Consider the following 19414-nt stretch of genomic DNA (forward strand, 5'->3'; position numbering starts at 1 on the left):
CAAAAGCTTTCCTGAAATCTACAAATACAGTTCCTATTATTCTACCTTGGTCAAGTGCTTGAAGCCATTTATCAGTTAGGGAGATCAAGGCAGTCTCACAGGAATGGTTCTGTCTAAAGCCTGATTGATTAGGGTGTAACAGCAAGTGTTTGGTTAAATATGACATGAATGAGTCATGGACATGTTTTTCAATCAATTTTGACAAGTTTGGTAGTATTGAAATTGGTCGGTAGTTATCAGCATCATCCTTAGAACCAGATTTGTGAATAGGAGTTACTTTTGCAGTTTGTACACTTTGCACCCGAGTGATATGCCTGCCCAAATCAGTAATACTACCTCTATGTACACCTTGTAACTGAGTGATATGCTTGTCCAAATCAGTAATACTACCTCTATGTACACCTTGTACCTGAGTGATATACTTGTCCAAATCAGTAATACTACCTCTGTGTACACCTTGTACCTGAGTGATATGCTTGTCCAAATCAATAATACTACCTCTATGTACACCTTGTACCTGAGTGATATGTCCAAATCACTAATACTACCTCTATGTACACCTTGTACCTGAGTGATATGCTTGTCCAAATCAGTAATACTGCCTCTATGTACACCTTGTACCTGAGTGATATGCTTGTCCAAATCAGTAATACTACTTCTATGTACACCTTGTACCTGAGTGATATGCTTGTCCAAATCAGTAATACTACTTCTATGTACACCTTGTACCTGAGTGATATGCTTGACCAAATCACTAATACTTCCTCTATGTACTCTTGAAGATAAGCATCAAACCTATGTTTAAAACTACCAAAGACCAAGAATAAATACACCATAGAAGTAATGTACATATAATGTATCTTTTGACTGGAATCAGGTATTACTTGAACTAAGGAAAACTGATAATCTTACTGTATTGAAAGCAGAATTTTTTACTTCAACAAATATTGTATCATTGTCTCGGTTGTTGTTATGTTTGTGTATTAACCAGTCACAGACATGTTACATTGTTGTACATGTGTGTATATTATACAAGTTTTAATTGAAATATTTGTATGACATTAACCCACAGTTAATATGTGCTTTTTACATATTGTGATCAATGTATAGAACATTGTATGCCCTTGAGGGCTTCTGTGAGATTATAGAACATTGTATGCCCTTGAGGGCTTCTGTGAGATTACCTTATACAGCCAAACCTGTTTACAGTAGCCGTCCATGGTGCAAGACCAAAGTGGCTTTTGTTGACAGGTAACCTCTGAAGGCAGGTTCGCTGTCAAACTTGGTTTATGACAAATGCATATACTATGCACCAAACAGCAATTATAGTAGTATTATCATCATTATTATTATTTTGATTGTATTATTATTAGCAGTAGTAGTATCCTATCATTATGATTCTATTGTATGGACAGCACATTTGTTATGATTCTGTTGTAAATATATGCAGAAATATGCTCAGTAATCATTTTGGACCCCACTAGAACTTCCTATATATCTGTAGTGAACCTTTATGTCTTTTTTTTTCCAGACAATCTGTCGGCAGACACATTTTACAATACTTTGAGGCCATTTTTGACAGGGTGAGTTTTCTCACAGTCTTTCTCTACCTGATTATCAAAAACTTACACCATGAGATTCTTTATGAAAATCATTTTCTACAGAAAATTTCCATTCCCTTGAGAATACTGTAATGAGTTTAATTTTTTCAGTTTAATATATTTTATTTTTATTTTATATTTTCACTGCTTTTGATTTACTAATACTAATACTACTAATAATAAAGACTTTATTTTCAGATGGTGACTTAGTTACAAATGAGACACTAATCTATCTTGAAGCTCTCTATTATGTACATCTAATATAGAAGCTAATAATATGTTTACACACACACACACACACACACATAAAAGCAAATACCTAATATATAAGCAACAATTCACACAAATGCTACATTGCTGCAAAAATGAAAATGAAGAACAGGAGATGGGTGGTGTAACATGTACTTTAATAAGTACACCATATTTTAAAATGATTTCATCCATCTAATACACCTATTGTGGAAGGAAGAAATGTTTGGAGCTGATTTAATATGATGTGGAATGTTATTCAAAACAAATGCGTCTGAAAATTGAAAGCTTTTTTTTAATAACTCCTTTTTTGGCTTGGGTACATTGAAATTTTGCCCTTTTAATGATCGTAGATTTGAAGTACAAGTAGATTCTCATATCTGGAAAATGGTGTGTTGGTAAGTGGAGGCAGTTTTTGTAAACACCCAGTACATTATTTTGGCCTTTCTCAAAAATATTCTTTTATATATTGGTAATATTTTGAATGTAAGCATTGCAGTTTGAACGTTGGTTTTTTTTTTGCTGATCAAGAATTTTTTTTAATGTCCTTTCCTGGAGTCTGGAAATTTCTCTTGTATTTGTTGCAGTTGTGTTCTACCAAATTATATTACAGTAGTCAGGATGTCATTGAATGTAACTTTTGTTAAAAGTAACTCTGTAATGTAATGGAATGAAGGCCTTGATTTCCTTTAGATGTACCTTATTGATTTATTAAGTTATAAGAGGTATTATTTGTTCTCTTTTTTATTTTATCACTATTGTCACTTATTTACAAAATTTATTGGAACAAGTATGATCTTCCATGTAAGACACAGCTGCTTTTAATGGTCACTATTTCTCCCTGGATAGGTGGGGAGGTGAGGGATCTCCATTACCAGAAGGCCTTGTATATGAGGGAGTCTCTGATACTCCAGTTCAGGTAGGATACCAAACAGACTTACCGTCATCATTTTAAATTAGGACAGCTTACCATATTATGAGATATTTTTAGTGGTGAGAAATTCAAGTGATTTATTGATATCAAATTGAGTTCATAGAATTTCCTATGTGTGTAACTCCTATATCTCAGCATGGACTGTCTTGTATGTGCAATTACTACTGTATCTTACCATTGATTGCCTTGTGTGTGCACCTACTCTTGTAATTACCATGTACAGCTTTGTAGAGAAATGGAAGGCTAGAAGTCTGAGCAGAGGTATAGAAGGCTGGGCAGAGGTATAGAAGTCTGAACAGAGGTATATAAGTCTGAGCAGAGGTATAGAAGGCTAGTCAGAGGTATAGAAGGATGGGCAGATGTATATAAGGCTGGGTAGAGGTATAGAAGGCTGGGCAGAGGTATAGAAGGCTAGGCAGAGGTATAGAAGGCTGGGTAGAGGTATAGAAGTCTGAGCAGAGGTATAGAAGTCTGATCAGAGGTATAGAAGTCTGAGCAGAGGTATAGATGGCTGGGCAGATGTATAGAAAGCTGGGTAAAGGTATAGAAATCTGGGCAGATGTATAGAAGGCTGGGCAGAGGTATAGAAGGCTAAGCAGAGGTATAGAAGGCTGGGCAGAGGTATAGAAGGCTGGGCAGAGGTATAGAAGTCTGAGCAGAGGTATAGAAGTCTGATCAGAGGTATAGAAGGCTGGGCAGAGGTATAGAAGGCTGGGCAGAGGTATAGAAGGTTAGGCAGAGGTATAGAAGGCTGGACAGATGTATAGAAGGCTGGGTAGAGGTATAGAAGGCTGGGCAGAGGTATAGAAGTCTGAGTAGATGTATAGAAGGCTGGGTTGAGGTATAGAAGGCTAGGCAGAGGTATAGAAGGCTGGGTTGAGGTATAGAAGGCTGGGCAGAGGTATAGAAGTCTGAGTAGAGGTATAGAAGGCTGGGCATATGTATAGAAATCTGAGCAGAGGTAAAGAAGGCTAGTCAGAGGTATAGAAGGCAGGGCAGATGTATATAAGGCTGGGTAGAGGTATAGAAGGCTGGGCAGAGGTATAGAAGGCTAGGCAGAGGTATAGAAGGCTGGGTAGAGGTATAGAAGTCTGATCAGACGGCTGGGCAGATGTATAGAAAGCTGGGTAGAGGTACAGAAATCTGGGCAGATGTATAGAAGGCTGGGCAGAGGTATAGAAGGCTAAGCAGAGGTATAGAAGGCTGGGTAGAGGTATAGAAGGCTGGGCAGAGGTATAGAAGTCTGAGAAGAGGTATAGAAGGCTGGGCATATGTATAGAAATCTGAGCAGAGGTAAAGAAGGCTAGTCAGAGGTATAGAAGGCTGGGCAGATGTATATAAGGTTGGGTAGAGGTATAGAAGGCTGGGCAGAGGTATAGAAGGCTAGGCAGAGGTATAGAAGGCTGGGTAGAGGTATAGAAGTCTGATCAGATGGCTGGGCAGATGTATAGAAAGCTGGCTAGAGGTATAGAAATCTGGGCAGATGTATAGAAGGCTGGGCAGAGGTATAGAAGGCTAAGCAGAGGTATAGAAGGCTGGGTAGAGGTATAGAAGGCTGGGCAGAGGTATAGAAGTCTGAGCAGAGGTATAGAAGGCTGGGTTGAGGTATAGAAGTCTGAGTAGAGGTATAGAAGGCTAGGCAGAGGTATAGAAAGCTGGGTAGAGGTATAGAAGGCTGGGCAGAGGTATAGAAGTCTGAGTAGAGGTATAGAAGGCTGGGCATATGTATAGAAGTCTGAGCAGAGGTAAAGAAGGCTAGTCAGAGGTATAGAAGTCTGATCAGAGGTATAGAAGGCTGAGTAGAGGTATAGAAGGCTGGGCAGAGGTATAGAAGGCTAGGCAGAGGTATAGAAGGCTGGGTAGAGGTATAGAAGTCTGAGCAGAGGTATAGAAGTCTGATCAGAGGTATAGAAGTCTGAGCAGAGGTATAGATGGCTGGGCAGATGTACAGAAAGCTGGGTAGAGGTATAGAAATCTGGGCAGATGTATAGAAGGCTGGGCAGAGGTATAGAAGGCTAAGCAGAGGTATAGAGGGCTGGGCAGAGGTATAGAAGGCTGGGCAGAGGTATAGAAGTCTGATCAGAGGTATAGAAGGCTGGGCAAAGGTATGGAAGGCTGGGCAGAGGTATAGAAGGCTGGGTAGAGGTATATAAGGCTGGGCAGAGGTATAGAAGTCTGAGTAGAGGTATAGAAGTCTGAGCAGAGGTATAGAAGGCTAGGCAGAGGTATAGAAGGCTGGACAGATGTATAGAAGGCTGGGTAGAGGTATAGAAGGCTGGTAGAGGTATAGAAGGCTGGGCAGAGGTATAGAAGTCTGAGCAGAGGTATAGAAGGCTGGGTCGAGGTATAAAAGTCTGAGTAGAGGTATAGAAGGCTAGGCAGAGGTATAGAAAGCTGGGCAGAGGTATAGAAGGCTGGGCAGAGGTATAGAAGTCTGAGCAGAGGTATAGAAGGCTGGGCATATGTATAGAAGTCTGAGCAGAGGTAAAGAAGGCTAGTCAGAGGTATAGAAGGCTGGGTAGTTGTATTGAAGGCTGGGCAGATGTATAGAAAGCTGGGTAGAGGTATAGAAGGCTGGGCAGAGGTATAGAAGGCTGAGCAGAGGTATAGAAGTCAGAGTAGAGGTATAGAAGGCTGGGTAGAGGTATAGAAGGCTGGGCAGAGGTACAGAAGTCTGATCAGAGGTATAGAAGGCTGGGTAGAGGTATAGAAGTCTGAGTAGAGGTATAGAAGGCTAGGCAGTGGTATAGAAGGCTGGTAGAGGTATAGAAGGCTGGGCAGAGGTATAGAAGTCTGATCAGAGGTATAGAAGGCTGGGTAGAGGTATAGAAGTCTGAGTAGAGGTATAGAAGGCTAGGCAGTGGTATAGAAGGCTGGGCAGAGGTATAGAAGGCTGGGCAGAGGTATAGAAGTATGAGCAGAGGTATAGAAGTCTGAGCAGAGGTATAGATGGCTGGGCAGATGTATAGAAGGCTGTGCAGAGGTATATAACTCTGGGCAGAGGTATAGAAGGCTGGGCAGAGGTATAGAAGTCTGAGCAGAGGTATAGAAGTCTGAGCAGAGGTACAGAAGGCTGGGCAGAGGTATAGAAGTCTGAGCAGAGGTATAGAAGGCTGGGTAGAGGTATAGAAGTCTGAGTAGAGGTATAGAAGGCTAGGCAGTGGTATAGAAGGCTGGGTAGAGGTATAGAAGGCTGGGCAGAGGTATCGAAGGCTGGGCAGATGTATAGAAAGCTGGGTAGAGGTATAGATGGCTGGGCAGAGGTATAGAAGGCTGGGCAGAGGAAGTATCATCTATCTGTGATTGTTCAGATAAATTTTATTAAATAACTTTGTTTTAGCAAGACAAGTGAAAATATTAGTTATTTTGTATCAGAAGCAGATAGTCTGATTTTCTATGTTGCTTCAGAAATGTTTTGATAACATTTCACCATACTTTGGGCCAATATTGGCATCTTGGAGTTTATTAGCTATTTTATTATAATACTCAAGTTTGGCGTATCTTACAGTACTTCTAACTCAGTTTCTAATATCTCTCAATCTGGCACAGTGTAAAGAAAAATTCATTCTTTTAGACAGGCAGTGAATTCTTTTCCATTGCATAATTCATTTTCTATTATTATTGTGCATCCTGGGAGGATCTATTGAACGAATTGTAATTATTTTATTGGGAATAGCAAAATGCGCTGCCACTAAGATATTGTGAGAAATCTTACAAACCTGTCTATTTCTCAAAATATTAAAATAATCCTAATTAGCTCTATATAACAAGTCTCTGTACAGTTCATAAGTTACCTTTTTATAGTCCCATAATTTTTGTTTAAAGGTATGGAATAATAAACATGGTTATGATTGCTACAGAAAGGATCTTAGACCCATTTTTCATAACAATTTAGTGTATCACTCACAAATATTAAATTGAGCAGTGATAGTAATTCATGTGGGTTTATCAACATATTCATGATATTTGAGATATTTTTACATCTATTTGATACCATAAGGTCTTTGTTGCAGTCCCCTAAAATTACTGTATTTTGACAATAAAGGTCTCTGTATTCAACGTAGACTTCGACTAAAGTGGAGTTATGGAATCATGGGTGTACATAAAATGTTCCTTAAATGTTTTCTTCCATTAAAAGAAATATTTCAGCCCAAAGGGCCTCAAGGTTTGATATTATGAAATTGTTCTTTTTAATAAAGGGAATACATAACTACAGCACACCCATTTCTGTTTATATCAAGACAGATTATTGGTTCACAATTCTGTATTATGATGTCTTTCATTGAAATTGATCCATTTAACTACATCTCACAAACTTTAACCCTTGGCTGATGTGATCATAATTTTATGCTAAATACTACGACTATTAATGTGACAGACTGAGAGGGTTGATGTGACAGAGGGTTGATGTGAGGGTTAATATGACAGACACAGAGGGTTGATGTGATAAAAGGTTGATGTGACAGAGGGTTGATGTGATGGTTAATATGACAGACTCAGAGGGTTGATGTGACAGACTGAGAGGGTTTATGTATCAACTTGGATTAGTTTCAGGGTAATATGCAAGTAAAAGCATCAAGCAGACAAACCTTGCCCTTAATTCTTTTAGTTTTACACATGCACAGTTATGCTTTCTTGATGGCACTTTGTTACTTGTGGTAATATATAGGAATAGGAAGAATCCTCTGTGATGTGTGTGTGATTTGAAATTTTTAAGTAGGTTTATCAATTTTTCAGTCATATCACTACCATGTCTGCAGTGTGGCAGTTTATAGTGATGTATAACATTGGGGCTTCATGCCGCAGACATGTAGCATCATGTCCAACCCAGTCACATTATCCTGACACCAGGCCGACCAGTCCTAACACTAACCTCTCAATGCTGAGTGCCTAGCAAAGTTGCTGTTAGTGCCATTTTTATAAGTCTTTGGTATGACTCGGGGGGATTCAAACATGCAACTTCTGCCTCCGAGACACTTTAAACCACATAATTCAATGAAGCAGTTACTATCATCTATGATAAAAGTGAAAGTAAAATCTAATCCTGATGTACTGGTATAATCTAATCATCATTTTGCTGTAGGTCTTATAGCCCTTGTTGGTAACACAAAATCAAAATCCTGTACTGCTCAAGGTCAGTATTCATAGGTTAGGTACCAAAACTCAAGGTCAGTATTAATAGGGAAAACTGTACTGCTCAAGGTCAGTGTTCATAGGTTAGGTACCAAAACTATACTGCTCAGGGTCAGTATTCATAGGTTAGGTACCAAGGTCAGTATTCATAGGTTAGGTACCAAAGTCAGTATTCATAGGTTAGGTACCAAGGTCAGTATTCATAGGTTAGGTACCAAGGTCAGTATTCATAGGTTAGGTACCAAAATTGAGAATCATGGTTGGCTTGGTGCTGATTTATGATAAACGAGGAGACTTAGTATGGTGTTTTATAATTTGATTATGATTAAGGCTTCTTAAACATACTTTGAAAGCCACTAAAGCTGAAACAACATGGAATTAATTTAAATTTCAATCAGTGCATTTTTAAAATCATGATGACAATTGGTTGGATGCAACTACAGCAGCGTTTACAGGTATACACTGTGTGTTCCATGTACTCTTATTTTTGTATACCTTACAGATGAATGGGGGCAGTGCTGCTCAGAGCTCCACCCTACAGACCCTTGATGCCACATTGGGCATTGTCCACAGTGAAGGTCAGTTGGAGCATTCTGGTCTAAAGATCAAATATTTGTTTTCACCAGTGAATGGCAAGACATCAGTATCACTTCTCCGGTGGCAGTGGCATCTTTGTTGTGATGAACATTAAAATTGGCTATTTAATAATTTGAATGCCATAAATCTTCCACATTATATGCCATATTCAACTGGCACTTTGGTAAAATAATATTATCCATATACTAGTACAATACTATACTGGGGTTTCCTAAGCAGAAAGTTGCAGCATCATAATGCTGTTCATGGTGTTTGGTATAATGCAGTGTTCCTTGAGACATGGTGTTCTGTGAGACTGTGTTCTTTGATAAAGCATTCCCTGAGTGTCAGTGAAACATAATGTTCCATGAGAGACAGTATTATGTGGGATGCAAATTTCCATGAGAAACGTTGATCAGTGAGAGTGTTTCATGAGACTGTTCTTTGCATTAAGTTTCGAATGCATTTGATAAGTATGTTGTAAGTGTGTTGTGTGTTGCTCAATTAGGTAGTGGTTTTGATTTGTTGTGGTATTTTCATTATGATATTGTAAACCAAGCATACAGAATCATGACATTTGGTTTTTGTGGTAGAATTGAATTAGTTAAAACACAAGTTACAAACAGGCACTACAGGAGCTGTGCCACATCACCTTATTGATACAAAAATGTGCTATTGCTGTGCATTGTACTGCATCATTGTTTTGTTCACCGTACAATGAAAAGGCAGTGAAATATGCTTTGAGGGTAATCTTCATTGTTTTACTTCATTTGTTTATGCTATTATGTTTTTTAAAAGCCATCTCTCAGAATTATAGAGATGATTTCTTGTAAAATATTGAATATTTTTACAGAGCTAAGGATCCATGCAATCCAAAATCATTACAAAAAATGTACAGACACAGAAAAGCATGGGAAATATATCCTGTTACTAATTGTCTTTAAATAGAAATGTATGGGAAAAGTACCCTGTTACTAATTTACTTTACATAGAAATGTATTGGGAAAGTATCCTGTTACTAATTGTCTATACATAGAAATGTATGGGAAAAGTACCCTGTTACTAATTGTCTATACATAGAAATGTATGGGAAAAGTACCCTGTTACTAATTGTCATTACATAGAAATGAATGAGAAAAGTACTCTGTTACTGATTGTCATTACATAGAAATGTATGGGAAAAGTACCCTGTTACTAATTGTCATTACACAGAACCATATGGGAAAAGTACCCTGTTACTAATTGTCATTACATGGAAAAGTATGGGGAAAGTACCCTATCCCCAAGTATGGGTCATTAGATAGAACCTGATTGGGGAAAATTACCCTGTCACTAATAGTCATTACATAGAAAAGTCCGGGTAAAAGTACCCTATGCCCAAGTAAGGGTCATAAAATTTTAAGTATGGGGAAAGCTACCCTCTCACCAAGTAAGGGTCATTGCATAGAAAAGTGTGTGAAATGTATCCTGTCACTAATTGTCATCACATAGAAAATTATTGGGAAAGGGACCCAGTCACTAAATGTCCATGAAATATTTGCTTAGTGATTATGTCAAAAAAGTCATCAAATTTGCACAGGTTAAACATTAAAGACTAATCTGATTAAAATCACAAAGAAATGGGTTTCTTGGTAAGCAATTTTGTTTTCAATATGACCCAGGAATGGAGATCAGACCAGTTTTCAGCGCAGAAAGACTGCATGGCTTATTTATGACAGGTTTTAAATCATTTCCATTTTCATAGACTGTATGATTTTCTTTCACAGGACTTTTTACTGTGATTATTAAAATTGTATGAGAATTTTTTAATTATTTCAATGCTGCCAAGTGTCCTGTTTTTTTTTGTATTTGTATGGGTGTATGTTTTTCTTGTTAAAAATTTGTTTTTTAATATAAAAGAAATAAATAGAAAATTTCCTTGCAATTTTCTGTTTTGAACGGGCAACTGGTTTTATTCTTAGAGTAAATGTATCACATATATAGAGAGATATAGAGTTCTAAAATATAATTGGTTCATTCAAAATTGAGACTACCATGCCAGTCTTTAGCCACCATATTGGATTGTACAAAGCAGTTGCTGCCATCATTGTATCTCATCTTTTGTAATATTTAACTTCTAGTTTTGTCAAATACGAAAACGGAACACTCTGAATGTTCTCCAGGAAAGAAGAGCAAACAGAACTGGAAGGATAATTCTGTCATCTTGTTTAGATTTATGAAACCATCTAGTAAAGGAGAAAACCTTGCATTTTGAAAATTGTGCATTCACTATCGGGCATGGAGGTGCCATGACATAAAACAGCATGAAAAGCTAATGAACTTAAGAAGTTTATAAATGCCAGACAGGACCTGGATGCAATTTGGTTGACGTTCAGTTTACTAAATTTCTTTTTATAATTGAACCTTCCTCAGCTACTAGTGTTGCTAGCGATTTATTTCACACACTTTTTCCAGACAGTACAATCGTAGCCTGTGTCGGAGTGTGTGTTGCACTCTTGCACCTTCTGAACTGGCACCCATATGGAACAATGTGCCTATTCAGAAGGTGCAAGAGTGCATTACATGCATCTTTGGCATTAAATAATTAAGTTACTGTCCTACTTTACTGATGGTTGTAGATGTTGTAAATAGTTACATAGACATTAAAATATTAAAAATCAGTATTTTGTTCCTGAAAATCAGTATTTTTTTCAAAAGCAATCAGTATTTTTACTACTCTGGGGTTGCCAGCTATGTTATTTAATTAGATACAGAAGTTGCAGCCATGTCATGCACACCACATTTTCAGTAACAGACTTGATGTGATATGGGGAGTCTATTTCTACCCTATTTCCAGTAACTTAGACATCTATGTGACATGGAGAGCCTGCTTATTCCCTAATTTTAGTAACTTAAGACTTTTATTTGACATGAGAAATCTACTTCTGCCCTATTTTCAAGTACCAGAGCAGACTAAAACTATTTTCTGAAATTGAAGAGTATCTTTTGGCAAAGCTGTGTTTTCTTAAAGTAATGTTCCATTAATTTACCAGTGTGCTTCTTTCGTCCTTATCAGGACACTGAAACAAAATGTTACTGATGTGAGCACACTACTTTTCAATTCTTTTTCATAGATAAACAGGATTTTTTGAAAAAGATGAGAATGTACATGCCACCTGACCATCGACACTTTATAGAAACTCTGGAACAGAGGTCCAGAATTAAAGCTTTTGGTTAGTATCTGGTATATTTTTATTTGTAAATGCAGAGAGATACTCACAACACATGCCAAAGATACATTTATAAGTAAATGTAGAGCAAATGAAGACAGACAGTACAGCGTCAACAAAGCACACAACTAATCAGAATTTTCAAAATATGGATATCATGACAGATAGACAATATACAGACATCATGACAGACAGAAAGAGACAATATACTGACATTATGATAGAGAGATAGTATGCAGACATTACAACAGACAATATACTGACATTTTAACTGAGAGACAATATGCAGACATCATGACAGACAATATACTGACATTGTGACAGAGAATTAATAGTGTGACAAAGAGACAATACAAACATCGTGAAAGACAGTATACTGACAGATACACATTATACATACATCCTGACAGATGCAATACAGACATCCTGACACAATATATGGACATCATGACAGACAGTATTCTGACATAATGACAGAACAATATACGGACATCCTGGCAGATGCACATTATACATATATGTTTTTATCACAAATAGCAAAGCAGTTTTTTTCATATAATATGACTTGGGCCATGCTGTATGAATTTTTTAAAAGTGGGGATGGTGTGTATTATTGTAGAGAAAGGCTTTCTGACAAAACATGGCAAATGTAAATGATGCAAATGGCCTTATCCTATGTTCTGACAGATTTCCAGTAATATATAAAATTGAACAGATAAGCTAAATTTTGACCATAATCTCAAAATATGTCATTGTTTTACAAAGATAAAGAGGGAAAATGCTAGCCAAAATAAAAAAGTACATACAATTTAATAGCTGTCTTGAAAAATGATACTAGCCATCTGAAAAAATTAGTAGCAAATTGTTTTACGATGACTACCATTAATGGGAAAATTGCCACAGCATCAGGTATGGCTTGCCATTCGGGAGTTTGTAGTTGCCACCAAAGGCTTAATAATGTAAGATTAACATTCAGCATCAAACATGGCTTGCCATGGGGTAGTTTGTATACCAGAGGCCTTATAATGTGTGATTATCATTCAGCATCAGGCATGGCTTGCCATAGGGGAGTTCGTATACCAAAGGCATTATAATGTGCAATTAATATTCAGCATAAGGGAGACTTTGTAGTTGCCACCCAAGGCCATGGGGGAATTTGTATTTGTATTTGTCACCAAAGGCCTTGTATTGTGAGATTAACATTCAGCATCAAGCATGGCTTGCCATGAGGGAGTTTCTGGCTGCCATCAGAGGCCTTGTGTGAGATTAACATTCAGCATCAAGCATGGCTTGCCATGGGAGTTTCCATTTTGTCACCAAAGGCCTTATAATGTGAGATTAACATTCAGCATCATGCATAGCTTGCTATGGGGGAGTTTCTATTTTGTCACCAAAGGCCTTATAATGTGAGATTAACATTCCAAGTCCTAGAGTTTTTGATGAAAGATAGTAAACTATTTGTGAAGATGAATGATCATCCAACACTGATTTTCTCACATCTTTAAATGCAAATCAAAAATCAAATGCTTCAGAATGACTTTTCATTGTATATCAATCATTTCTGATTTCAGTCAAAAGTTGCAATTGTCAAGCATTGACGGCAGCATACAATGATTGTGTTACTGCTGTTGTAGACTTTCGAAGTTACCATATACAGATTGTTACAAAGTAAGTATTGAACATGTACATCATGTAATACCTTTCGTATGTTTCTTGTTCAGTTAATATGTTAGTCCTATTATTTTTGCACAATTGTAGAATTATGATGTGTATGATTATCATTGCCATTGATCCATTGCCAAGAAGCATGCATGTACCATAGAATTATGATGTACATGATTCATTATTGCCATTGATCCATTGCCAACAAGCATGCATTTACCATAGTAGAATTATGATGTACATGATTCATCATTGCCATTGATCCATTGCCAACAAGCATGCATTTACCATGGTAGAATTATGATGTACATGATTCATCATTGCCATTGAGCCATTGCCAACAAGCATGTATTTACCATGGTAGAATTATGTGTATGATTCATCATTGCCATTGATCCATTGCCAACAAGCATGCATTTACCATAGTAGAATTATGATGTGTATGATTATCAATGCCATTGATCCATTGCCAAGAAGCATGCATTTACCATAGAATTATGATGTACATGATTCATCATTGCCATTGATCCATTGCCAACAAGCATGTATTTACCATAGTAGAGTTATGATGTACATGATTCATCATTGCCATTGATCCATTGCCAACAAGCATGTATTTACCATAGTAGAGTTATGATGTACATGATTCATCATTGCCATTGATTCATTGCCAACAAGCATGCATTTACCATAGAATTATGATGTACATAATTCATCATTGCCATTGATACATTGCCAACAAGTATGCATTTACCATGTTAGAATTATGATGTACATGATTCATCATTACCGTTGAGCCATCTGCTTATTCATCCCACAATCTTCGACTTGTTCCAAAAGAGCCACATCAGTAAAGCTAAGAATGATTTCCACAGGCTGGCAAAATTGGAGCATACATCCTCAATCAAGTTAATTGCTTCTGTTGTTATCATGTTTTTGTTTTGTTTTTTACTTATCTTATTAATGTTGCCACAAGAAACAAATATTTGTCATATCTCATACCTGTATCTGTATTGCTTTTGAGCAAAATTGAGGTGTAGTGATTTTAATTTAACTTACTCATTTTGCGATTTTCTGTAGGTCAAAGTACAATTTTCACATAGATTTCCAAATAGTGCATTTCAATTATACGTCAATACATTTAATCATGATACAGTTACAAACTGAGGCCTTAATGTAATACTAAATTAGTGTCTAAGGGAAACAACTGGTTCAGTACCTCAAAAGTCTAGTTCATTGGCTTCATAAATTTGTCTGTTCTTAATATAATTTTTTGTTCTCCAAATTTCTCTGAAAGGTATATAGTTGGGATGTCTAACAAGGCTACTAGGAACAAGGAGTATGAATCTGTGTCCAAAAAGGGAACAGGAGGGACCAGTAAGTTGTAATTTTTGCATTTGATAAAATTTTTTTTTGACTTGTCATAATCAGCTAGTTGTCAGATTATCTTTTCAGCAAGAAATTGCAATAGTGGACTTTTAAATTAAGAAATGATTAGAAACAGTCTGCTCAAATGTACTTCATGTTGTTTTCAAGTTTGGATTCCATCAGGCTATCAAGTCTAACTGTGGACTGGTTGAAACATCTGACTTGGATTTTATCAGTCAGACAAGGCTAACTCAGGATTATAAAACATTTGATTTTAATTCTGTCAATCTAACATGGCTAACTCAGACTTCTATAAAACATCTGACTTTAATTTCACTTCCCCCTTAAGTGCCTCTTGATCCGATGAGATGACATTGGTCATGTGGTGATCAGAACCATGGTTACATTGATGTGATCAGTTTGGGAATAAAACATTAAAGAAGAAAACACCAAATACATGTATACAGCATAATTTACAATTTTCTGCACAAAAGTTTTGCTGTCATCATTCTTTTGCCATGCATGAGCAATATTTTTCGCAGACTGGGATGCACCTTTGCAGAGGCAAAGTGTTGGAGGCAATTTCCCAAATTCTGCAAGTTTAACTGGACTGAAGTTTTAAGACAATGGAGGATGCAAACCGTCCAATGTACATCCCAGAGGGGATGGGCTTTAATAAGTGAAATACTCAGAAACTGTCGTCATCAAAACGAGAATTGCTATGAAACATCTAACTTTAATTCTATCAGTCTAACAAGGCTAACTCTGGATTGGTTAAACATGTGACTTGGATGGTATCAGTCTTACAAGGCTAACTCTGGATTGTATAAAACATCTGACTTAGATTTCGCACTAAAACAGCTTTGATAAGTAGAGGAATATCATCACTAAAGGATTGTTCTTTGAAGGAGTTATGACTACAACTTGTGATAGGTGTATAGCCATAGCTGCAACATGTAACAGGCATGTAGTCATAATGATAGTGTGTGACAGGTGTTGTCATAAGCAGTACATTTGTTGTCCCTGAGCTCAGGCTCATGTTTTTGCCCTGTGTCCCCCAAATCTTGATCCTGTGCAACCTCCTGGCAAGCTTTTTGGAAACAAAAAAAAATTGTAAAATGCACCTTCAGCTTTTCATAAGTGAATGTCCATCCAAGCCTCTGTTAGTGCTAGCAATGGCCAAAGTCATGAAAGGTGATGAAACTGTAATAAATATCTATTTTAAAATAATGTATATGGCACTGAAAACATTCAAGGTTTGCAATAGTCTGTCAGCTTGCAATGTAAAATGTTCGATGGCCATTAGTGTAACCTATTAACGAGGTTAAAATCATCCAGGAATTTTTTTTGTCTTGAAGTTGAAATAATGAATATTGACAAAAGAGACTAACTTTATGCAAATACACATTTTATCATTTAATTAATGATTTATTAGCGTGGAAAGAAAAGTATCATAATTCAGAAAACATAACTATGTATTATTATAATATATGCTGGTAGATAATGGGTGTACACTAAAGTTCAATCATGGCAAGATCCAAAATGGAAAATTCCATGGTGCAGCTTATTTTCGGTCAACCAGTCATTCATATATGTTGATATTTTCAGGAATTACTTGAGCACATGATAAAACTTGTACTGCAATAATCTAAATATCCCAGGAAAATCTGAGTTCAATGCAGATCACAAAGTTAATGTGCCAAAACTGTTGAAGTAAATTAGATTATCTCATTTTTGTTGTACTACTTGTGCATTATGTACCATCGTGTCCCTCTAGCATGTTGTGTGTTCTGGAGATTTGGAGGGTGGGGAACACAGTGCTCCCTGCCTTTAGGATCCTATGTGTAACACTGCAATGTGTGATAGGCGTGTAGTCATAAATATGTGACAGGTGTGTATATGCAGAATTATATATTTGCAGGTATAATGCCTTTCCTACGTGGACTAAGGGAAGCAACTTCTGCATGCATAGTGCATACTACAGATAGTCAGGTGGGAAATTGATGACGAAACCGAAGTCATTGATTAAGGTTTCACTCACTGATAGTACAGATATCTGTAAGGAAGTATTGCAAAACATAAAGACTCTTGGCAAGCTTAAAATATTTACATCACCAAAACAATGCATACCAGGAGATGATGCCAACATAAACAGAATAATTATTGCAAATTAGTATCTAGATTCACTTTTCCTTTAATTGAAATTGGTGATCATCTTACAAACTGATAAAGTATACAATATTGGTACTTTTGTTAGACACATATATTGTTTATAGATGGGAAACACAACCTTAAAACATTATTTTTTATATACAAAGTCTATTTACTGTGTGTATGTATGATTTGGATTTTTAATGTAGCTTTAACAATTTTCCAGTCATATTGCTATGATGTCTGCAGTGTGGCACTTTATAGTGATGTCTAGTGCTGTGGTATCATGCCACAGACATGTAGCATGATGTCCTACCCTGTCACATTATCCTGACACCAGGCCAGCCAGTCCCTAATACTAACTTCTTAATGCTGAGTGCCAAGCAAGGCAGCTGCTAGTACCATTAGTGTAAGTCTTTGGTATGACTCAGCTGGGGTTTGAAGCCATGACCTCCCACATCAAAGACCACCAGAGCAGACCCAGCATATATTGCATCACTTGTTACTTAATTAGTACATCTTAATACTAAGAATCCTCATTAATGTGGAAGACTAAAGATCATATTCATTTCACAGCTATCTTACAGATACTTTGTACATGAATCCAATTCATTTATCCTTTGTATACATTTTAAGTGCTAATATTAAGTGAAATATATTGCAATTTTTTAATAAAGAGTTTTTAAATATTTTGTGGTCTTCTGATTCTGAATGACATACTCATTTACACATTTATTGTTCATTTCTACTTTATGATATGAAATTGTTAACATATCCCACATAAGCCATTTCCAAATCAAGTCTTGAAAATTTACAAAAACAGTGAAACTGATCCAACTAAACTATAATATTCAGTGTAACATCCACACTGTGTGCTTGATAAATAAATACTTAGGTTAATTTTGCAAAGTTAACCTTAACTTCAAAAAATATTCAGATTTATTAGATACCAAAATCAGAATAACCATTTCTGCAGAATTTGAAAAGTAAAAACAGGAATTGAACATAACAACTGCACACTGAGCATGCAAATAGAGAAAAGTGAAAGTTTAACTGAAAAGAAGTTGAATAAAACAGGAAGCAAGACAAGAATTTTTCTCAATGGACGGATTGCTAAAATATTCAAAATAATTGTCAGATGTTTTGATTTACTCTGTTACATCGATAATTAGCAAATGAGAGTACCAATTTATACAGTTTACAATATAACCGAAATACAATTACATGACTGATGGAATTAAATACTTCACTGGAATTTTGTCATTCTGGTTGAGATTACCTCTGTTTGCATTGAGTGCTTGTTGAATAGCATTTAATCACATCAATTTTTAAAAGATAACAGAAAAAATATGAAAAAAAACACAGGGTAAATATTTAATATGTACTGGTTTCTTTGCTACTGATGGGTTTGTATGTCTGATAAAACTTATTATGACAACTTTAATTTTATGAGTGTCTGTCTTCTTTGCAATAAAGTCAACAACAAACAAAATAAAGCTATTGAAAATCTCATCAATAATGAAAATAGCTTTGTTCAGTGATTCATCATTCCAATTATGTTTATTTGTCTCATTCCTTAATGGTATTATATCATTTTTCAAAATTGGTTTTATGCTGGCTATACTAATCCTTGATTAGTCGAAACATTTTCATTGTTTATTCAGATCTGAAAGATCAAAAAATAAACAACAACAATAAAACAATGTTTAAATCATTACTGACACCTTCAGATTTGGTGACTTACAGTAAAAATCAACAGATAAAACACCAGAATATTTTCAAATTTGTATCAGATTTAATATTTTGTTTTAATACAGAGTAAGTTTTATTTATCACATTTTGAAAACATCTGAAGTTTTCATAATTGTGCTACTTGTGTAGTGTCTTCGCTCACATGTTTTCTGGTTTCTTTTCTCCACTTATTTGCAGCTCCATGCTGTGTTCTGCTTTATCTCCTCTACTTTAACTCATTTTTCTCTTCTTATTATTGTATTGCATTTAGTCAGCACCAGGTTTGTAAAATGCAATTCATTTGTTTTAAACTTCTCAACCAATGGAACATCTGCTAGAATCCATTTTTATTTAAAATTAATTTTCACTAAACTCTTTGAAGATGACTTACAACTAACCTTTCTATTATCTTGAATTTATGTTAACTTTTTAAATTTCTTTGTAAAATGATGGAAGGTGGATATGAAAAAGGGATGAAAAATCTAAGGTTAACTTAATGAAGAACCTGAAGACGTTCCTTTGCAAAGCTGAAAGATCCCCATAGTTTCAGCTTGGAAGAAAACTTGGAAAGCAATTAAGAGAATTTTACAAAGCGAAAACTAAACATCTGAAGAAATAACAAGATTAACCTAACAAATGGAAACAACCAATTTAAAGAAGATAATCATAAAGATGAATAATGCTTTAGAAAATGAGAGAATCTAGAAATCCATGGAAGTATGTGGTGCTTTACAATGTCAAATAGAACAGTTACAAAATAATTTGAATCATGAAATCCGATGTAATGATAAAGAAATTAA

General features: G+C 36.0%; 1 protein-coding gene across 3 annotated transcripts in view; it reads left to right on the forward strand.

The window, feature by feature from the left end:
* Positions 1-17572, forward strand: part of LOC149806045 (myoglobin-like) — a 47393-nt gene extending 29821 nt beyond the window's left edge. For all 3 annotated transcript variants that reach the window (XM_089950910.1, XM_089950908.1, XM_089950909.1), the window contains 7 exons: positions 1532-1583; positions 2700-2769; positions 8420-8495; positions 11607-11705; positions 13274-13370; positions 14662-14741; positions 16654-17572. In XM_089950910.1, the coding sequence (XP_089807036.1) occupies positions 1532-1583; positions 2700-2769; positions 8420-8495; positions 11607-11705; positions 13274-13370; positions 14662-14741; positions 16654-16736 (557 nt within the window). In that variant the 3' untranslated portion in view covers positions 16737-17572. The remainder of the gene's footprint in view (positions 1-1531; positions 1584-2699; positions 2770-8419; positions 8496-11606; positions 11706-13273; positions 13371-14661; positions 14742-16653) is intronic.
* The last annotated feature ends 1842 nt before the right edge of the window (positions 17573-19414 follow it).

Source organism: Sinohyriopsis cumingii, chromosome 2 (assembly GCF_028554795.1).
Source record: "Sinohyriopsis cumingii isolate HCF-2022 chromosome 2, ASM2855479v2, whole genome shotgun sequence".
Taxonomy (NCBI): Eukaryota; Metazoa; Mollusca; class Bivalvia; order Unionida; family Unionidae; genus Sinohyriopsis; species Sinohyriopsis cumingii.